Raw genomic sequence first — 16584 nt, forward strand, 5'->3', positions numbered from 1 at the left:
ATGTGTGTGAATGTTAGTATGAATTTGATGTTTTGTTTACTATGTAAGATTTGTTGATTTGTTATATTGTTGTCTTCTTGTAGTTTTTTTTTTATTTGCAAACATCATTGACATTACAGAAATGCAACACTACGCCAGTCTTCTTTGTAGTTCTAATAGTTACTGCATGTTTGTAAACATATGTTTATGCATTTACCTGAAGTTGTTGTTCCTGGATATTTAATCACATTGTTTAAGACTTTTCTAAAATAAACTAGATAAAATTCGGATAGCGGTACAAAATATGACCGGGCCAGTCCTGTACATCCGTCAAGGAAAAATAAATCACACTTCAATTTGTCTCCATATTTTACTCCATCCCCACTCTTGAAACTTTTGTGTATGCTTGTTTGGCATGCCTGAGTGTAAAGGTATGGGCTGCACAGAAAGTAGCCTACTGGTGCTTGAAAAGGTGAATAGATTGTAGAATAGCCAAAGAAGATGTAGAATTGTTATAAACCTTTTAAAATCTCTAAACAATCACAAGTAGGGCAGTTCATCACAGTTCATCCATTGCAACTGGATTGATGAAAGGTCACTTACACCTGTAGGCTACATTGTATTTGGGAAAAGCAAAAGGTATCAGCATAATGTTATTTATTTATTTTTATGTATTTATAAACAAAAACATCTCTGTCAGTTCCATGCCGTTTTCAACAGCTATCAAAAAAACAAAGGTCATTTTGGATGGATGGATTTTTTGTGAATGTTTCTTTTTCTTCTACATAAGATTTTAGTCATCTTTAGTTCATGTAATACTTTTATTGTCAATGCACAAATTAATAACAGTAGTCTGAAACGCTATTGTTAATGCACAAATTTAACAGTAGCCTAGTCTGAAACTAAAACCAGTGGTGCAAATAACTGACATGTCCAAATGGGCCTTGATGAAAATGCGCCGCCAGACTGTTCATACACATTTTAACGTGGGCCAAAGTTGAAGAGCTTTTTGTCCGCTATTGCTTAGTGCAAATATAGGCTGATTCATGTTCCCTTGCATTGTTTAACTGAGGTCCATGGCTAGTCTGGCTTTCATCAGACCAAGCTCAAATCTTTTAAGAAATCAAAAAATAAATAGCTGGGCAGATCAGGCTGGGTTCACCCATCCTAGTCCATAGGCAACTGATATTGTTTAATTTTCCGATTGAGATATACACTTGGCTATTCTAAATGCAAAAATGCATCAGGGAGTTATGACAAAACGGTAACCAACAAACTAGATCCTAATAGAAAGTTGTTAGCTTCCCCTAAGCTACAGGTAGGATTTATAGGCCCATTGACAACATAAATTGTCAATAGGCTAGGCTATGCTGGCATTAATAAATAAAATCTCCTTTGGAAACCAATGGCTTACTTTACAGTATCGCTGGACCTAAACTGTCAAGTATCGCGGGCTAAAAGTTGTAATAACATTCATGCGAGCTCCATGAGTCAAGGAAAGCGCTAATGAAAGTAATTTCTAAATGGGACCCACTACACAGTAGCTTAAGGTGTTTTGCTAAAGCAGCCATAATGAAATGAAGGTGTCATTGTTTGATACTTCAATAATGCGCTTTTTAATTTCACAGACTACAACTACCAAGCTGTAATCAAAGCACATCGACCTCTCACACACCTCGTAACGCGACTCTTAAAACAAAATAAACAGGCATCTCAGTCTCACATGTATATATAAAACTGTATCAGACCGGGTGTAACGTTGGTAAATCTTCCATTGCACAGAATGATTTTGTAGCACGCGCAATAAATGACAGTCGAAGATACAAACAGTGCTATACATTTGTTTGGTATAACCCGATTTATAGTTTTCTACAAAATGCAATAAATCAAATGCCTCCATCACTCAACCAACGCTAACGGTAACATTACCTAGGTCCTTATTGATATTATTAAGATTAACGTATCCGCAGTAAAACCAAGCATGTCCGATAAACATCCTCAGATTTATTTCGCTTCAAGAAGAAATGGGAATTACACTTCATGTGAACATCGCCCCTATCCTTATTAGATGTTCGGCTGCGGTAAATTACAGTCCTTGTAATGAAGGCCCATTGTTTTTTCCAACCCACTTTTAACTTCCAACAAAATTACGCCTCACTGCAACGATGCGCCATCTAGTGGACAAACGAACTACTTCTCGCCAATACTGAAAAATGCAGCCATGATGATGATGATGAATATTTATTTTGGCTTTCTTTTTAATCCTACTGATTTTCATTTTTTTACCGGGGGCAAATCACAAATGAGTGATTATGAGCCAGGTTGATGTGGGCCCTTGAGACCAACATACCATAAAAGATTCACAGAGAATCAGGTCTGCCCTACCCTCCTTTCGGGGGTCCAGTCCAGCTGGGGCTGCAGATGAAAACGAAAAATGACGGTTCCATGCTATCCATGTGGGGTACATGCTCACCAAGTTTTGTGTACCCCGGTCTTTCAGTGTCCGGGAATCCTTGTTGGTGTATGCGCCACTAAATGTACATAAATTATTTTATTGTAAGGCCCCCATGAACGAAAAGTACATGGCATGCATTCAGAGAGTGTCATAATGATCCTACTCTTTTAATCGCGGCAGTTTTGACCTTGTCAGCCAGAGATATTGAGATGAAAACACCTAATTTTTTGCTTTTAATTTTTAACTAGGTGGCTTATACATGAAATAAGTGGTAATGGGATGGGTTGACATGCCCCTTAAGACCAACATACAAAAAAAAGGTGGACCTCCTAGGCCCCACGGTTCTCGAGATATTCACAGAAAACTGTCTCCGCCACCTACAGGCCAGTTGGTGTATAGTAACATAAATTAATTTATTGTGTGGCCCCCCATGAACGGAATTCCACAAAACTTGGCGTGCATACATAGGGTGTCATAATGATCCTACACTTCCAATTTTGTGCAGTTTTGACTATGTTAGGTCACAGATACCTTCAATTACACCACCTCCTTTTTACTTTTTTGTGTTTAACTAGGTGGCTATACATGAAATGAGTGGTTATGGAATGGGTTGACATGGGCCCTTGAGATCAACATAAAAAAAAAATGGTCCTCCTAAACCCTAATGGTTTTCGAGATATTCACAGAAAACTGTGTCTGCCCTACCCTCCTTTCGGGGGTCCAATTCAGCGGGGGCTACAGATCAAAACGAAAAACGATGGTTCCATGCTATCCATGTGGGGTTACATGTCCACCGTTTTTGTGTACCCCGGTCTTTCAGTGTCCGGGAATCATTGGACGGAAATTTGGGCATCGAAAAAAGAAAAAAAAAAAAAAAAAAAATCTGACTAAACCTATATGATCCGCCGGCTTAAGCTCCGGGCGGTCATAATGATTTATTTCCCCTTTCGTAAACCTAACACATGTGCCAGTGTCTGTCTATATTCTTGTTTTCATAGTAGAATGAAGCACACGGAGAAGCAGTTAATCAGGTCAGATGCCAAACCGGGAAATGAAACCATTCTACTCTTTAAAAATTCTACTTGTTACTGTTATGAGTAAATTAATCATAACTTCTGAACCAAAGGTGATAAATTGATTCTGTTTTTTTCACTGAGGAGAACACAACCATGGGCGTAGATTTAGGGTGGGACGCTCATGACTAGTCCTAACCAATATTTTAAGATGACAAAATTGTCCCCACCAAAATTTTAGCGAACTCGTTTGTGCTGCTGATCATTCCGACAGCCAGCACGACAGTACAAGAAACGTCGTCATTTGATTGGCTGAAAAACCGAGGGGGAGGGGGAAAGGTTATCTGACACGCATGCTGCACACACATTGCTTTATTCTTGCACTGGTAGTCAAGCGAGCGGGTGTGTCAATGACAATGGTAAGTTACCAGGGCTGTCTGTCAATACATAGGCCTACCCCATAAAAGGCCAGAGTGAAACATTTTGATATTCAATTTTTCCCTTCAGCATACACACAAACCCCTTTTTGTGGTGTGTAGATCAGCTATGCCACGCAGGAAGAAGAAAGGGGACATACGAAGCTTTTTCATAAAGCAGAGTGTAAGTAAGCAAAATAACTAGCCACACAAGCTAGCAGTGGTAGTGACCAGGCTTTCAAATTATGCAGATTCTATTCTGTGGAAAAATAGTATTCACTGGTGATAGCATATGTTACCCAGGATATTGTTAAAGATAAACCTAGCTTCTGTAATCTTTCAACCAAGGTCAGGAGTGTTGATTAGGGGTGTGCAGCACGGTCGCATAGAAGTCGCGCTATCACAATAGATGACCAAGTCACTGAATGTTAATTAGCCTACAGTGGGCAGTGCTTCGACTTGGCCAGCTTCACTTTCTGGGTCCGTAGCGTGGGATCCATAGCGACTTTCATTTGTATTTTTTTCCAGTGAGGCGGCTGCAACAACCCAAACTACCGGTAGATGGCTCAAGTGAGCAGGGTGTCTCGTAAAAAGAAATGGAGCCTGGAAAACCCTACACAGACTTCACTACAGACTTTAGCAGACTGGTTTAGAAATAATGTAATAGCCAGAAATATGCCTGCCCTGCCCTAATAAAGAAATATTTGATTAACTGCGAGTGAATCCCGTTTGCAGCCGTAGAGACGCAGGACAAATTAAACATTCTGGTTTTCTCCGAGTGCAACGATGATAGACAGACATCATTTGGACAAAATATAGAGTATTAACCTCCGTTGCTCAGCCAAATGCCTTCCTGTTCGTCCTGTTATCCGGAGTTACAGGCTTATAAAGCGATTTTTGATGGTCACAAGTTTACTTCATTAGGGACTGTTCGTTATTTATTTAGGGGCTACGGAGGAGTTTTGGGAGCATTAGTCCAAAAAGACGTGACCCTCCCTCGCCAGCAATACATTTTTCTATGACCCTCAAAAGTGATTATGAAAAAATCACTGTCAACTTTTTCCGGGTTTATCGCCTACTGTATTTTAACGATTTCACATATTTGGCCATAAGTCGTTTATCATAGGCTATCCACGAAACCAAACTACAAAGGCGAACACTTTAACAGGGGAATTAATTGAGCATGAATCATGCTGAACGCTATTTCGCTACCTTAGAATAATAAGGTTCTATCTGCGTTTTGAGTAGGTACAACGGACGATTGAAACGGGACGAATGAAACATTCGGTTTTCTCGAGTGCAACGATGATAGACAGTTTGGACAAAACATGGAGCATATCAACCTCCGTTGCTCATCCAAATGCCTTCCTGTTCGTCCTGGTATCACGGAGTTACAAGCGATAAACGATTTTTTGATGGTCACAAGTTTACTTCATTAGCGGTTTATTTTTTGGATTATTAAAGAGTGTTTTTCATTTAAAGGTTTGACCGTGCTTATTCAGTAGAGCATTTAGTGCTCTCCCTAATCCCAGACGTTCACATTGCATGTTTGTTTGTAATGGATGCAACCGCTGATATAGGCTATGCGTTTGACAATGAGTTGTTAACAGAACCAAGACATATAGCCCAGCAGCAATCTAGGGACTGATCGTTATTTATTGAAGGGGCCACCGAGGAATTTTGAGTGCTTCAGTTGGAAGTTGCATGACCCTCTCTTGTCTGCTAGAAATTGTTCAATGACCCTCCGACAGAATTGTTAAAAAGACATGACCCTCCCCTGCCAATTGTCTTCGCCCGGCGCCACAGCCACACACTTTGTGATAACGTTCTTAAATCAATCTTTCCGTGAGCTTGCATGCTACCAGTCCTTCCTTTTCAAATGCATTCGCCTCTGTTTGCAACAATTTCACAAATAATCATATGTGATTAATAGTATGACAAAAATCCCTGTGCAGGGGACCCGAAACAATGCATGCCAACTTTTTCCGTGTTTATCACGTATTTTTACTTTCCCGCTGTCTTGCCGTTTTAATGTTTTCCGTAGAATATCCCATATTTTAATACTCTCAAAACAGCCCTGCCATCGGGCCTGTCTCTGTGTTGCCCTGTTGCTACCCCTTGCCCTTCCAACTAAACAGATGTCTTCAAATCATCGTTTTCCTTGCTTGAAGGCGAACTTAGAGTGATGTTAACCTATTTAAGTTTTTGGTAGCGATTGTCATGAGAGCACGATTCATTGGCGCTTGCATGTTCGGCCTTATGTCTTATGTCGTGCGCACCTGAGGCTACTCAGCTGCAAGAGAAATAATTTCCCCTGTTTGTATGTTCACTGCAGGTGGGCCTACCATAACTTACCAACTCTGCACTGTAGACTGGCTATTTATATTTTTTCTGTGAAATAAGCAAATGTATTTGTTCAACTTTATGAAGCAGAATTACGCTTGGAACATAATACATTTGACAAAGGACAGATGAATGTTGCTAGTGACAAAATATTAACTTTCAGTGTTTTACGATGTCTTTGTCATGGGGAAGTGTTTTTCCCCATGCATTTATTCTAGGTTACTGTCAGTGACTGCCGTGAGAGAAGCGGGTTCTGTGTTTCGTTCATGTCAGTGACTGACGCGAGAGAAGCGGGGTCTGTGTTGTGTTGTGTTGCGTTGCGTTAATTTATTTTCATTGGGCATTCCGTGCCGTGCCGTCCACAGCTCTTCAGACAAAGCCAAAATTACTCCTTTTGAAACAATGAGTGCAGGAAGCGCGTTTGTATGGTTATATTGCTTGACGGGGGGGGGTCCCAAGCAGCTTTCAGCTTTCAGCCATAAGGCTACTTTGAGAACATTTCAATTCACCCGACACTAATATTCAAAATGTTGAAAACTATTTCGGCATAGCCTATAAAGCAGTTTAATTAAATGGAATGTTAGTTGTAAACAAACGAGCTACTTGGTGAGGCTTGGCCTCACAGATGCGCTCGTGCCTTAGATGGCAGGAAAAATCTTCACGATAGGCCTATTAACTAACCACCCGATTCACGTTGACTGGGGGGAAGGGGGGCCATCAGACAATTGTGCCCAGTTAATCCGGCCCTTCCCCCAAAAAAATCACACCTTCCCACCTCTGACAGCTTAAAAGAAGTCAAGAGGACTCCTTACTCACAGACCTATTCACAAACCAGCGGTTTTGAAATCCTATGTAGCTACAGGAGCTTCCAATCGCGAGGAAGCAATTTTGCATTGTAGGCATAACTAACATGCAATAACGCCGCCAACAACAACCAAAACTAGGCTAATCATTGTCAACATGTAAATTAAATGTAACATTAGTGTGAATCAAATTAAAATGTTCTCTTTTGCAAACGTAGGCATAGTAACAGAATAATTTAATAATGTTACAAAGATACTACATCAATCCATTATGTTTCATTGGGCTACTAGGCTATTTGTTTTGCCTTGATTCATTTAGGCTAGGCCCTTTTTTTATTCAGGGGCCGTATTCACAAAGAATTTTAAGGCTAAAAGTAGCTCCTAACTGGCGAATTTAGGAGCAACTCCTAAAATAATGGGCGTGTCACTCTAACTTTAGGACTCTAATTTTTTCACAAAAAGTAATTCGAAGCATTTTAGACCTAAATGTAGCACCTAAGTCTGAGACAGCTTAAGTCGAGAGGACTCCTAACTCACTGAGACCTATTCATAAACAGCTTTTATGTGGCATTTTACGTTCGATGTTTTGAAATAGCCTATCGCAACAGGAGCTTCCAATGCAAGGGAACAATTTTGCATTCATAAAAGGGATGCAATAACGCCACCAACAACAACCAAAACTACTCATTGTTAACATGTAAATGAAATGTAACGTTTCATTGTGAATCAAATTCAAATGTTCTCCTCTTTTGCAAGCGTAGCCTAGGGATATGGTGACAGATTAATTTAATAATGTTGCAAAGGTAGGCTACTGCATCAATCCATAGGCCTATGTTTCATTAGGCTACTAAGCTATTTGTTTTGCCTTACTCTTTATTCATTTAGGCTAGGCCTTTTTATTCAGTTATTAATCATCCTCCGTCCTTCGCACTACTTGTGTAGCGCACGCATTCTCCGACCTGTCACCTATCAGTCATCATCGGAAGAGAGGTGTTTGGAATTCCCGCGTTACAATCGTCAGCCAATCAAGGTGGTCACTTCAGTCAAGCTCGTGCATGAGTAATGACGTCATCCATAGCCACGAAGACTCACTCCTAGTTTAGGAGTTGTCTGAAAGGCTTTGTGAATAACTTTTAAGAGAAAACTCCAATCTAAAATCTTTAAGTGCGATTTAGGAGTAGCCTACTCCTAGTAGTAAGATAAAAGCCTTTGTGAATAGCCTACGGCCCCAGTTATTCATCATCTTCCGTCCTTGTGTAGCGCACGCATTCTGAGACCTATCACTCATCATCGGAAGGGAGGTGTTTGGAATCATGCCCGTGTTACAATCATCAGCCAATCAGCCAATCAAGGTGGTCACGCTTGCCCATTTACCCAAATTAATGGTCGAATATTACTGATGATCATTGTTATTTAAGAACATGCAGTGTGCGTAGGGGTACCAAAACATCTTGCTCGTAAAAAATCATCAACGCACATTCTGGCGGGTTATTTACTGTAGGCTCGCAAACCACATGCCTTTATTTTGGGCTAGCCTGCATTCATTCATTCATTCAACCTTTATTTATTCTCGGAGGGTCATTGAGGGAAGCCCTCATTTTCAATGAAGCCGAAATTACAGAAGCGAAGCAAAGCTCCACAAACAAGACAACATTGAGGCCTTCTGTTGAAGAATTTTTATATAAAGCCTGGCGCTGACAGTAATCCTCCTGCCCCTGATAGGCCTACCACAGCTGTGGATAGTGTGGAGTGTTCAAGTAATAACACAATCCAATGTGTGTCTCAATTGTCCCCCGCTGACCACCTCACACATTTCTCTAGATTTTTGCAACGAACTTACATGACACAATGCCATAAAATATGCCAGTTTTAGGACACAGAATAATGTTTGTAATGATACCAGGTAGGCCAGGTATTGTCGAAGGTGCATGGTGAAGTGAAATTCTTACTTTGGAAAACAAACATTTGCCGATATCATCGCCCGATCATCAGAATATTGCAACAGATTCTGTGTTCTGGACTGTAGGTAACTTGTTAAGCCAGTGGTTCTCAAACTTTTATTTCATTCCCCACTTTGATCAAGGGGCATGACTGATGATAGTGGAGATAACGTGTTATCCAATGCAAGATGCAAGTCAGCATCTTCGACGGTAGTCTATTAAAAATATAAGTTTTCGATGTCCCAAACGGAGAGCCATACTTTATTGTTGTTAACGATCTCTATGCTACTCACAAAAATGTAGGCATGGGGACATGATGAAGTAGGTTATCCAACTGTCGTGTGTTAAATTATTGTGATTACGAGCCAGTGGTTTTCAAACATTATGCGTGACTCGGACATCTAACTAAATGCAACAGGCTCATATATCGTCCCTCGTGATTAGCAAAATGAGGACCAGTGTTTTGTCAAATTGCAAATAGCTATTCGTTTTAACTATTTTTTACAAAAGCACTTCATACTATCTTAATCTTGGAATATGGGGAGGGAAGGGTGGCGTCTGCAGTCAGCCAAATATGAATGTAATTCTGCGGCATAAAGCAGATGTAATTGTTTATTGTACAGAAAAATAAAAATGACATGTCAAGCAGTCAATTGACTACATTGCAGTCAAGAAGTAGGGCAAATTAATTACTGAAACCAAAACGTGGGTCATAGTTGTCTAAGCCTCTATTGCGAAGCTTGTTAAAAACGTCGCCAGATAGTATTAAATCGGCAACAACATTGTTTTCTGCAGAAGCCTACCCAAGGCTACAGATTAATTCTGAACAGTTATTTCTCTACTGGCTCAATTATCACACCACTGTTTTGATTTTGCGAGTTGCGTTAACCCCAACACTGACAATAATGTAGACAGCAAATTTCGATTTTCGTGTAGTCAAGCCTTAAGCCATACCCAAGTAGCCTAAATCGAGGTAATGTTTAATTATGCATGATTTATTTTGTTATTGAATTAAGTAGGCTGGGATTACTCGGCAACAATTATGTAAGGGACGGCAGGCAGAGCGATGTACAGTGGCAGAGCGACGCACAGTGGCTGAAAGTGGTACTAAAGCTTCACGCAGCTTCACGCCGCGTAATGCGCGAATGAAGTGGTCATTTGAAAGCGATGCCCACTGTACCTTAAGTTAGAATCTTGGAAGTCACAATAAACATAGGATCTGGACATTTTTCGTTTCTACTCTGTTTATGTTATGTATTTCTGAGTGTAGCCTACACAATGCAGAGAAATAAAAGGGAGACCCAAATTCGTTTGAAGGACTGTCATTGCATTGTTATGACACATGCTGTACAAATGTGTTGGCAATGTGAATAAGTTAACACTGTTGGTTATTCAAATATAATGAATCATTATTTGATTAATAATATCCAAATGACACTATCATATACAATATGGTAGGAGGAAAGACAGCATCAAACCACTACAGATGGATGGCAGGTTGAGGAAACGGCATCAGGGCATCAGGCCTATGTCAAATTGTCAATTCAGTTGGAGTCAGCAGCATTGCTGTACAATATAATGAGATGGAGTAGATTCACTTCTGTATTGTGATATTCTGTATTGCCAACAGTCTGAAATAACAAAGGAAATCGCCATTAAGGCACTGGTATCTTACAGCAAAAGAATGTCCCCACCAAAGCTGAGGCCAAACCTACGCCCTTAAACACAACACTGGCTATCCTTTGCACACTATATCAGACAGACATTAGGTGAAAAGAAAGATTCATCTTGACAAATTGATATTTGACAAATTGAACTTTTTTTTTTATGTTGAATTTTGAAGGTTTTGTTTAAAAACAATGTGTGATACACTCAAATGTATTAACTATGATGTGTACCATTTTAAAGAGCTAGTTTTCCTGATTACAATGGTGGGTATCTCTGTCATGTAGCATGGCCACACAATAAGCCTTTTTGTCTCACAAGGGCATCAAGTATGAAAAAACGGAATGTTTCGTGCCGTCTGCAAAGGTCTAATAAATTTATCATAACTTTTGAACAAAAGGTGACACATTGATTCTGTTTTTATCACTGAGTAGAGGACAAAATTGTGAATCTCCCATACACGCTATGTTTTTCTCTATCTACAATAGAAATTGGGAGAAAAATTAGATTAATCTTGTTTTTTGGGGTTGAATTTTAAAGATATTTTTTAAAAATTATGATTGTTCTCCTCAAACTTATTAATTATATTTTATACCATTTGAAAGGGCTATTTCTCCTGATTACAGTGGTGGGTATATTGTATCTCTGTCATGTAGCATAATCATACAATAAGCCTTTTTGTGCCATAAGGCCATCGAGTATGAAAAAGTCTGCAAAGGGTTAATCTCGTTGTCAGTCGACCATCGCGCACCACTCGTGCATGCGTTCTGAACGCAAGTGCACAACAGCAGATAGGCTACCACAAAAAGGCAACCAGAACAACAGAATCTATCAGCTTCACATAATGACAATATTTATTTTAGGCTATATTTTTTTGATGAATGTTCCTGGGAGATCCTTAGTTGCGCGTGATGTGGAAGCGCGAAAGTTCGAGAAGACCTTCTACCGCTGCTGCTGCAGCTGGACTCAAGTTCATCTGAGAGCACAAACGTTAGCTGTACTAAAATTGCCCTGGCCTTGAATGACAAAGTAAGGAAAATAAAACTAAATCTCAATTAAATAACCAAGACTAGGTCCGTGTGATTTTTCTCAGGAGATGTATTGAGCATTTTACTTCAGACACCGGATTATCAGCAAACTGCCATGATAACTGCTACACTCTTAGAAAAAGCTGGCTACCAGAGTTGGGTGTAACTGTAATGGCATTAGGCTACATTTGTTAGTAACAAGTAGTGTAACGCGTAACTGTTCTAAATTCGGCAATCACACTACAGTTACTAACAGAGTGTGAACAAAGATTACTTTATTCTTCTATTTGAGATAGCCTACTAGGAAATCGGAATCTTCCTCCTCAAGCCATGGAGAGGCATGTTGCGGTGTTGTGCTTTACCGTCATAAGCAGGATGCGTGGAATCAGGTCACCTCCTAGAGCACTGCCTCTGAGACGGTCTTCTTGGCTTAGATGATACTTTTTTGCTTTCCTATTTTGTTGTACAATCAGGCCGTTTACAAGAGCTAAAAATAAAATGCTAAAAATGCACCTGTTTAAAAAAAATCTGCCGTTCAAAATGTTGCGGTAGTGAATGCATTCTAGTCAAGACAAGAACATTCGCAAAAAATAAAACCCATTATTTGTTAGCTTAATAGCCTACTGAGCAGGGGAGCAGGAAACAGGGCACAACTAACTAATGACTAGTCTGAAGTCATTTACACCACAAATTGCCTCCAAAAAGATGTCAGGGTGCTATACAAGCTGACATTGTTTTCAATGTGAACAAGAACATAGGCTATTAATGACAGAAGGTGCGCAACTCGCGAGCGCACTTCACTCAAAGCAGTTCAATTTTTTGCAAGTTGTGCGCGAGCAGAGCAGCAGAGCTTCTATAAAGCAATTCGAATTTGCACAATTTCTAAAAGCACCACTGAGGTGCCTGTTTGTGAACTTTAAGGCAGCTCTGCAAGGAATGCCTGGTAGGCCTACAGCACAACCTGGGTTGGAGTAGTGTATAGACTAGATTATGCTAATGTTTCATACAACGTAATTAATTAAATAATAAAAGGGGACGATTTCATTAACATTTTTACCATAGAAACATTTCAATGCAGTAACGCAAAAGTAATGTAACATATTACTTTCCATAGAGAGTAATGTAAGGGATTACATTTTTTTACAGTAACGAGTGTATTACATTACTTTTTTGAGTAACGACCCCAACACTGCTGGCTACTCAAAATTAACTAGCAATCTATTTAGTCAGCATATTTGTGTTTGATCTTTGTGAATTACAGAAATATCAGACTTGCTAGACCTACTTCGAGCTAGTAACATTTCCACAAGAATTGATTTTGTTTTTGTGAGGTGGACCTCTGTGAGGTGTTTTGCGGTGGTCTTTTCTAAATGGTTTACTGATAAAGCATCTCACTTTTCTTTACCTTTTTCACAACATGTGGCACATTATGTTTGGCACATTGTATGGGTCACTTCTCATATCATAACAAGGTAATACAATGTGTAATCAAGTGATGACTGATTAACAGTAATGTAAATGCTACTACAACAATGTTAAGTATAGGCTCTTATTGACTGTGGTATTTGCTTATACAAATAAATGGTTTATTCTTATAGACCAAATAAATCTAAACCATTGTCTGACTTCATTATTAGTTTTTATGCATACTTTCATGTTGGTGGTGAAAAAGAGAATGTGTCAACATTCTAAATCCCGTTTTCTGCATTTTTTTACACTGATCACTAAATTCATCATAACTTTTGAAAGGTTAATGATATTCCAATTCAGTCTTTTTTGTTTAATAGCCCACAACTTGTGAACATGTCATACACTCTATTTTTTTCTTTATCTTGTAGAGAAATATGAGGAAAATTCATTTTTATGTGAATTAAATTAAATTTTGACAAAAATGTGGAGATACATTTGGAGAGGATTTTCAAAGACTGTTCATTACTATATCAACATTACCATATGTATTTTACATAATTTCATAGAACTGATCCTCCTGATGGTATGTATATCCCATTGATGGTATGTATTATACTCAAGAAATAAGTTTTTTTGTGTGAGGAGGTCATCCAGCACCAAAAATGGAATGTTCGGCACAGGCACAAAAGGGTCAAAGCCTGAGACAGAGTAGATAGTTTAAAAGTTGAATGTAGATAGTGTAATGGATGTTAGACAGAAAGTTTATTGGATGTTGATAGGCAGATTGTTTCATGGATAGTTTAATGGGTTGATAAGTGAATGGTTTGAAGATGGATGGATGAAGAGTTGGATGGAGTGTGCCTTATATCCTTGTATAATGGAGAGGCACAGAGACAGTTGGCCTAGTTGAGCAGAAAGCAGCTGATACAGGTGCAGTCAGCTTTATTGACTCTTTGAGGGGGCCTATTTGAGCAGCTGGCCGTTGACACAGGTGCAAATCAATTTAATTAGCCTGTTGTGATGTCACTTTGCATTGGCACTATGACCACTTTGCATGGGGAAAAATAAGCTTGATTTTTGTTAATATTTCAAAAAGTATAAAGTTTACAGAAACGAGAAGTACATTGCACAGTTGTCATTTTCAAGACCTACATTGCACAGTTTGAACAAAGTTTCTACGTTAAACGGTTGAAGCTGAATTGCAGCAGGAATTTTGGTTAGAAGAATAATAATAAGACTTCAGATAACAGAACATTCAATGTAATAATAATTTCATGCACTGTAATAATAATCATAATAAGAAGAAGCCTAGGTAGAACAGTACAGTGCATTTTCATGCACTGTAATAATAAGAAGCCTAGGAAGAACAGTACAGTGCATTTTCATGCACTGTAATAATAATAGATAAGAGGCCCAGTGATAACAGTACAGTGCACAACTTGCTGAACATGTCATACACTCTATATTCATTTTCATGCACTGTAATAGATAGATAATAAGAAGCCTAGGAAGAACATACACTTACTATCAATTCTTAAAAAGTCCATACCTCTTGGTAGTGCTGTGGAGCTTGAAGAAGCTTGATTTAAGACCTTAGGTGTTGGACTGATGTTATACAGATGGTCACTGTCAAGATCTAACTTTCTTTTCACCTGCAAATAACCCAGAATTATGCATGGTAAGGAGGTTTGCACAATAGGCCTATGAAACATATTTTAGTTGTCTTGAGCAATATATAGGCCTAGCATAATAAATAGAAATGGATTGAAAAAATGTGAGTTACAAATACCTTACTATGCAATTTACAATAGGTAGTCTTACCTAGGTAAAAAAAAAATAGAATAATATGTTAAGATAAGGCTATACGCACCGGTGGTCGACCCAAACATATTCGGAGGCGCTCATCATCTGTAGTCGAAGTTTGGGGCGTGGCAACAAAGTATAGGTCTCCTGGACAAACTGTGGGAAAGGCGACATTACTTGGAGTCGAAATGATCACAACTGGCTGGTCGCTCAGGTCAAACGCTCCAGAGTTTACTAGTGACTCGAAATCTGCTAGTAAATCCTCCGAGTTCCTCCCCGATAAAAGTGTGTCAGACATGGCTTAAAGGTTTTTTAGTAATTGCTTTTTCAATAACAAAACTAACGAGTTAGGCCTACATGTTTATTCCACAGCACAATCAGTAGGCCTATATTTCTTACGTTCCAGCACATTAGGCTAGTTCCAGCCTACCTGCTGTCAAATTTGATAAAGGCAAGAAACGCATCATAGTTCACTGGTTTATATCGCGAGCTATCTTTTCCCGGCGGTGGAGCGGCACAACTTTACTCTGCAACAAGAGTTACATAGGCTAAATTATTCCAATACTATTACCACCATGACAACGTTGAACCGTACTGGAAGTTATAGTTACGGATGCATCACTCATGTGCCCCCAGTCACTTCACTAAAATGATTTACCGGTTACAGTACAGTAAGTAGGCTACTTGGGCAGACTTAACCAAATTCCATACATCTAACGTTAGGCTACGTTCCACAAACAGCTTACATAAGCTACAACTTCCCGCATCCGTGACTATCGTACGCTAAATTTGGACGGCACGGCACTAATGTAGCCTACAATCCATAAGACAAACTCTAATAGAGTTACGACTGTTGATCTGCGTGCAGCTTCCGAGGGTGCATTCAATGAATACAGCAAATAGAAAATAGCCTTCCCCGTTAACTTCCTATCTAGCCTAACGTTAACTATTACATTTCCACATAGTTATGTTGACTCTGTTGATCTGACGCTGTAGTTTACGCGCCAAATCCATTTTGCCGCGAAACTGACACGTGTGTTACATTCTTACACCATGATTGGACATCTTAAGGTCAGAATTGTGTGAGGTAGAAACAGGGATGTTAACATTTGGGGCTACATTTGGTAATGGTTTCAAATTAAAAGTTGACACTCGACACAATCAATATGATAGATGCTGTCAGAAAGGGAAAACCTGCCTACTACAGTAGTAATGGTAGAAGACTGTAAGAATGTAAAATCCTTTCCGGTTTACGAATAAAATACTACCACCCCATATCAGTTTATCAAAATCAAAACCAATTATTTGTGTTTGGATTTATAATGAATAAAAAAGTCAGAATATTTGTTAAAGGTCATTTGGGAGGACAGTGGGGACGTGTCAAGGGCGGCGCTGGGGTGTTGCTTGCTTTTTAAAGAATGAAATGAAAGAATGAAAAGTGTGTGATGCAATGTTATAAATGTATAATAATGTTGGGGATAATTGTATTTATATTTGAATATGACACTGTGCCAACATCTTGCTCTCGCGATTTACTGTATCTCATCTGCACATGTAACAATGATGATTTGGTTTCTTCCACTTGCAAGCTTTCTGTATGACTTTGCACATGAAAGATATTTTTTTATCAAAGTTTATAATAGCATGTGTGAATAGCTAATATTTAATCTCCTTTTCATATTAGCATTCTGTGTTGATCCATGCCACCTTGCTATGGAATCCAACATAT

General features: G+C 39.1%; 1 protein-coding gene across 2 annotated transcripts in view; it reads right to left on the reverse strand.

The window, feature by feature from the left end:
• The window catches only part of e2f1 (E2F transcription factor 1), a 145149-nt gene extending 129336 nt beyond the window's left edge, over positions 1-15813 (reverse strand). For both annotated transcript variants that reach the window (XR_007193370.1, XM_048241474.1), the window contains exons 1-2: positions 14923-15813; positions 14602-14704 (exon numbers count right to left, since the gene is read on the reverse strand). Coding sequence is in view for 1 of the 2 variants with exons in the window: in XM_048241474.1 (XP_048097431.1) it covers positions 14602-14704; positions 14923-15153 (334 nt within the window). In the remaining variant the exon portion in view is untranslated. The remainder of the gene's footprint in view (positions 1-14601; positions 14705-14922) is intronic.
• Between the last annotated feature and the right edge of the window lie 771 nt (positions 15814-16584).

This window comes from Alosa alosa, chromosome 4 (genome assembly GCF_017589495.1).
Source record: "Alosa alosa isolate M-15738 ecotype Scorff River chromosome 4, AALO_Geno_1.1, whole genome shotgun sequence".
NCBI classification, from domain to species: domain Eukaryota; kingdom Metazoa; phylum Chordata; class Actinopteri; order Clupeiformes; family Clupeidae; genus Alosa; species Alosa alosa.